Here is a 5748-nt window from a genome sequence, read left to right on the forward strand (position 1 = left end):
GGTGATGACTCTCGGAGGGAAAGTTTCGACAAACTTCCAAATCCGAATTTCCCATGATCCTTTGCCCAAGAGATTGACTCGCTGGGATCTGTCCCGCTGTCTTTTGGTCGGGGACTTTCAGAACCTCTCGGCTGCAGAGCTCTATTCAGCGACTTTGAAGACACTGATGTCGCTGCCGTAGCTGTGGTTGCCAGTTTATGATCTTTTTCTACTTTTTCTTTAGCCTCCAATATACTTTTGCGGTCACTGGAACCATCCGGCTTTTCTCATCTGGGACTCTTTGTTGGAGATCTCCCTCTTTCCGCCTTGCTGGAGCTGACTGCCATCGACAGGGTAGGCTCAGCGACAATGCTCACAGGAACAGCCCGGAACAGCTGAAGTGATTTTATTTGTGCTTTATATATTACTGCCTGTGTCTTTTGGATTCGGAAAAATAGATGAACAATAAAATCAGGGAAAATGAAACATAAATTATAATAATATAACATTATAAATTGCAGTATTCTAATGATTTATAAGTTCATGTTAAATTACATTTTTGAACTAATTAAGTGCTACGAAATTATATCACTCTATAATAAACTCAATAAACCATTCATTTAGTTTATTGGAAAAATTTGGCATCTTTTGGGGGGAAATTTTGATAAGAATTTTGGGAAAAGGCTGTAATTTTGGGCAAAGAAAATACCTGGTGGTCGTTGTCCTTGGATACGCGCTGTCCCAGTGCACGTTCTTTAGCAGCCGCTGCTCTCCGTTCACTCTGAACCATAAAGTTGTGTTTCCTGGCCTCAATAATCTGTTGAAGGTTGTCTGCCCTCGAAGAATCCACTAAAAAAATATGTTGCATGCTGATGTAATATCTTCTTTAAGAAAAAAATACATTAGCCCCATTCTGGGGAAATGAGATTGAATGCATGTGAGTTATAAGTGTTGTCCAAGACTTGGGACTGCATAAGCTTATCTAAGACGACACATTTTGCTTGTATGGACATTTTCGTTTTAAGTATCTTCTAATCCAAAATCCAAACTTAGTGGAAAGTGTTGTCCCAGATAAGCCTGTTTAGACTGCACGACCAAATCAAGGACACTTTACACCCATATGCATTAAACCCTGTTTTTATAAAGGGCGGCACATTTACGCTTCTATGTTATACATACATGTACTTTTATAATTATCAAGCGAGAAAATATGCATCATGCATTTATATAACACCATGTTTCAGTATGATTGTCTGTACATTTAAAGTCCAAGTCCACTTAACAAAATACTGGTAATTTTTGGTTAAGTCAGCTTTGATTTGGTTCATTGTCTTGAATTAAATAAAAAATTGTGTAGTGAAAAACCAATAAAAATGCTGGTAAAAAAAACATCTGCTAGAATATGAACAGTTTTGCAAGATAAATATTTGGCCCATAAAAATCAAATTGCCATGCTATCATAGCATTATTTTGCAGGGATATGAAAAAGCAGATTCACACGACCATACAGACTCTCACATTTCTGCTTGGCCCCTAGCTATTCTATGAAAACTCCAATGTCCTTTATACAATTATTATTGAAAGAACAAACTTGGGCAACAGTTATTCAAACATAACATTAAAACCCTGCTATGCACTCATGATTTTAAAAAGAAAACAAGGCATTATCTACCTCTGAGGCCATCGTCATCATAATTATGGGATGACTCTGCCTCCGACATCTCGTGTTTCTCGAAAGAGTTGAGGGAGTCGCTGCTCTCGTTCATATCCCCCGTCTTACTTAACGCCTCGGTGATTGACAGTTCCGAGCCCAAGGTCATCGTACTCAAGTCTGGAATCGTCTCATCTGTAATCCCTGCACTGTTTTCAACCAGCTGTAAATCATCCGCAACAAAGAGAATATTTAACATCATTTTTAAATTACATATTGCCTAGTGTTGTTACACATTTGTGATACAGAACAGGCTAATCAGGGACGATGCTTTCCACTTAAACTGGATTTTTGCTAAGAAGACTTTCTTGAAAAGAAAAATATTTAAAAAAAGCAGAAAGTGTGATAACGCTCATGCATTAAAGCCCTTTTCACAGATCACGGCCCATATTTTCTGTGTTCAATCCCCACTGAGGAAGTTTTTAAATGATCTTTCCAAAAGCGTTAGCTTTTTTTTCTCAAAATTTTGGGAAAGTGGTCCGGGCCCGTTCGAATAGGAAAAATTTCATTGTTTTGACTTTTAATTGGGAAATTCAGTTTGTGGGTTTTTGTTTGCATGCCAATACTATTAAATTGAGAATATAAGTGTCTTAAACATTATTATATATATATAATTTTTTCATGGGCTTCATAGGGAGATAAATTTAATCATCATTTGGATTTATATAATTAAACAAGAGATGTGTTTGTCAGAAACACAATGCCACCTATTGCGCCGCTTTGAAATAAAATTTCAATATATCATTTGGCAGGTTTAGAAATGATCTCCCTTTAAAGCTTATTACTTCCCTTGGATTGTATTTTTTACTTTTGACCTTGAAGGATGACCTTGACGTTTCACCACTCAAAATGTGCAGCTTCATGAGATACACATGCATGCCAAATATCAAGTTGCTATCTTCAATATTGCAAAAGTTATTACAAAACTTTAACCAAGGTTAAAGTTTTGGGACAGAATGACAGAAAGACAGGCAAAAAACAATATGCCCCCAATCATTCGATCCGGGGGCAAAAAAAATCAAATGTAAGGCAGTCATTTGGGACAAATACTTTTTGTAAATGGGAATGGGGCAAATTTCAATAGAAAATTTGTGGAAAAAAAACAAAACTGCAAAAGACATAAAATACTTGTTCTGCTCAGACTTGGATGCTAGAGTGTCTAAGCCAAAATCTTTTGATGCAGTAAAACTAAAAATCGTAAACTGGTTTAAATTTACATCAAGATCATCAACAAACACACGTTACTTACATATTCAAGGCTGTTCACATCAACATTGTTAGACTGGTTTTTGCTTGTTTCCGGAGTTGAAATGGAACCAGCCTGACTGGTATCCATGGACAACGACCTTGAATTTTCTTCTGCAGATTTGGCACTCTTGTAAAATGGTTTTCGACCTAGAAATTTATTTCATTTTCAAATAATTGCCTAGATAGCAGTTTGTTAAAGACCCGTAAGAAAATAAAAATATACCACACAATACATGATTTAATCATATGTATTCTTATAAAGCAAAAGTTTACATGTACCGGTAAAAGCGAATTGTTAATATGTAACTAAAGGATACTCCCTTAAAACCACTATTAGAATGGTATTAAAATTAAACAAAGCACTTATTTGCATTATTCATGTTTTTCTTGAAGATTTTCACTAGAAAATACGAAAACAGAATATACTTATTTTCATAAGTATAAATTGGGAATCAATTGCCTAATAATAACAAAACATATGATTTTCAAATGAATAAATCATTAATAAAACATTATAATAAACTAACAAAGAATTGATAACAAACAGAAACACCATAATAAACATTACCATGAAGATCAAACTTGGTTGGCGCAGATGAAGTCTTCTTTTCTGGCTTTGACTCTTTTATTGTAGGTAGAGTAGTTTCTTTCTTCTGAATCTGTTTTGACCCACTTTCTCCAGCGGTAAGGGGTTTTCCAAGGCTCTCCCAGGAAGCCGGTTGCTTTGGTAACGGCGGTGGTGCAGAGACAGGCAATTTGGGCTTCACCTCCTCTAGGCTTTTACCCTTGTCAATAATCTTTTTATGCCGCGCTATGAGGTATTTGGTCTCACTAATGAGATTGTCTAAACTAGCAAACTTTTCCTGCATATAGTTTTCATTCTCCACACCCGGTTTCTGTGTGTCACCTGCTTTCGAGTCGCCCAAAGAATACTGGCTAAGAGTCGACAACCCAGTCCCATTCAGAGAAGTATCTGAAGTGACCGTTGTGAAGGAGGAAGACTTTGGGTTCGAACCCCAGGAGTCGCTTTTCTCTCAACTTTTATACGAAAAAAATCTGACACCTGACAAAGACGTGATTCCGCAAAACTTTCTGGAAGAGTATAGACACTCAGTTTACTTTGAAAGTCTTCACTTTTGGTGAACTTATCGGTGTTATCCTGAGTGGAAAGCGTATAGTTGGTCAGGTCAGTCTCCTGCAAATGTTCAACGGATTGAGACTTGTCTGAATCGCTGTTTTCCGATATCAATGCCCCATCCTTGGAAACTGCGAATGTCTTAATTTTCTGAGAAGCTTTGTCGAGTCTATCAAACTCCTTTTTGATCTCCCGTATGTTTTCATCGGCACTCAATGAATGCTCGGACAGTTCTCAATTAGCACTATTGTCATGGCGATCAGGCAACATGGTCTGGAAACTTCTACGATTCGAAAGAGTCCTCGCTAATCATATGGAAAGAGCGGGAACCTGTTGGCGAATTGGTTTCAAAGTTTCTGCTTTGCGGATTAACGGAAGATCCGTCTGTCTTGTCTCCTACGGTGATTTCTGATGGAAGTTAATTCTGATCGATTTGTTCCATTCATTGCATATTTCCTCCTGTCGTCACCTGAAGAATTAAAAAAGACAATAACTGTCTCAAATGTAACAATGCTGGAAGTCTTTGCAATGTTCAGTACATGAAAAAGGGAAAGAGCATATTAGAATACTGCTCAGCCTTATTGCTATTCGCTTCCTTCAGAACCAGTCAACACAAAAGGTGAGAAAACATTTGGGCTGTGCTCTAAGAAAAGGGGGTTTAATGCATGTGGGAAAAATGTTTTCCCAGATTAGCCTGTTTAGTCCGCACAGGCTAATCAGGGATGACACTTTCTGCCTAAACTAGATTTTTTCTAAGAAGAGACTTTTATCAAAGAAAAATATATCATAAAAGCAGAAAGTATTGTCCCAAATAAGCCTGTGCGGACTGAAGAGGCTAATCTGGGACAACACTTAACACGTACATTTAATAATTATAGTTTTATCACTTATAAATATTTCACAAATCATCTACATAAGAATATCGATATTTATTGGCATGTGTCATGTGTAAATGGATCAACAAAAACTTGCTATCTTGACTAATATAGAATATAAATCCTAATCAAGAAAAAATTAAACAGAAAATTTCTCCGTGAATAGCATTAGATTGTTTTTTTTGTTTGAAACTTTCCCTAAATCTCCCAATCGCTTTTTTTGTTCAGTCAAAACTCACCAGGAGTGGATGTAGACCGTTGCTGCTTACTGCTGGACATCATGAATGAGAACTCTGTCCCAGTCTGGTCCTGAACCCCCCTCTGATTGGTCAACACTTTGGAAGCCTCCGTAGCAGTGTGACCAATCGAAGAACGCCTTACAAGGAGCTCCCTAAAGCTTGTTCCCGATTGGACGGGTGATTCAAACCTGTCTTTGCTTGTGTCTGATTGGTAGTTACCGGAAAAGGAAACTTCAGCTGATTTATCTGTTAAAGAGTACTGGGACAAATCACTCTTGTTGCCATCATTCTTGCTGGGCCCATTCATAAATGGCCGCGACACCTCGTGGCTACTTCCCCCAGAGTACTGCGACAAACTTTTTGACTGATTTTCTGAGTTCTTCTGCTGTTCCGCCAATTTTCAAGTGAGCATCACGCGTTCTTCCTCGCTCCGTCGAATCTGGTCCTGCAGCGTCTTTAAGTAGACCATCATGTCGTTGGCGTTCATGCTCCCCGACTCGTCCATAAAGCTCGACCCTGAAAGCGAGGCTCCTGAACCGGATTGGTTGATGGCGGAGTAAA

The 5748-nt window shown here is 38.0% G+C and overlaps 1 protein-coding gene across 1 annotated transcript; it reads right to left on the reverse strand.

The window, feature by feature from the left end:
- Window positions 1–92: 92 nt before the first annotated feature.
- LOC127840029 (uncharacterized) lies at window positions 93–5494 on the reverse strand. Its single transcript, XM_052368417.1, has 6 exons — window positions 5188–5494; window positions 3507–3911; window positions 2940–3085; window positions 1652–1853; window positions 689–828; window positions 93–374 (listed from the first exon to the last, which is right to left on the reverse strand). Exons 1-6 carry the CDS (start codon window positions 5492–5494, stop codon window positions 267–269), a joined length of 1308 nt encoding a protein of 435 aa, XP_052224377.1. The 3' UTR covers window positions 93–266.
- Window positions 5495–5748: the final 254 nt, after the last annotated feature.

This window comes from Dreissena polymorpha, chromosome 7 (genome assembly GCF_020536995.1).
Source record: "Dreissena polymorpha isolate Duluth1 chromosome 7, UMN_Dpol_1.0, whole genome shotgun sequence".
NCBI lineage: Eukaryota > Metazoa > Mollusca > Bivalvia > Myida > Dreissenidae > Dreissena > Dreissena polymorpha.

Coding starts and splice junctions, on each gene's coding strand:
- LOC127840029 (XM_052368417.1), bottom strand. CDS start 5,494: ATGAATGGGCCCAGCAAGAATGATGGCAACAAGAGTGATTTGTCCCAG. Junction 3,912..5,187: donor ACGGTCTACATCCACTCCTG/GTGAGTTTTGAC, acceptor CGGTCACTTCAG/ATACTTCTCTGAATGGGACT. Junction 1,854..2,939: donor ATGTGAACAGCCTTGAATAT/GTAAGTAACGTG, acceptor GATGATTTACAG/CTGGTTGAAAACAGTGCAGG.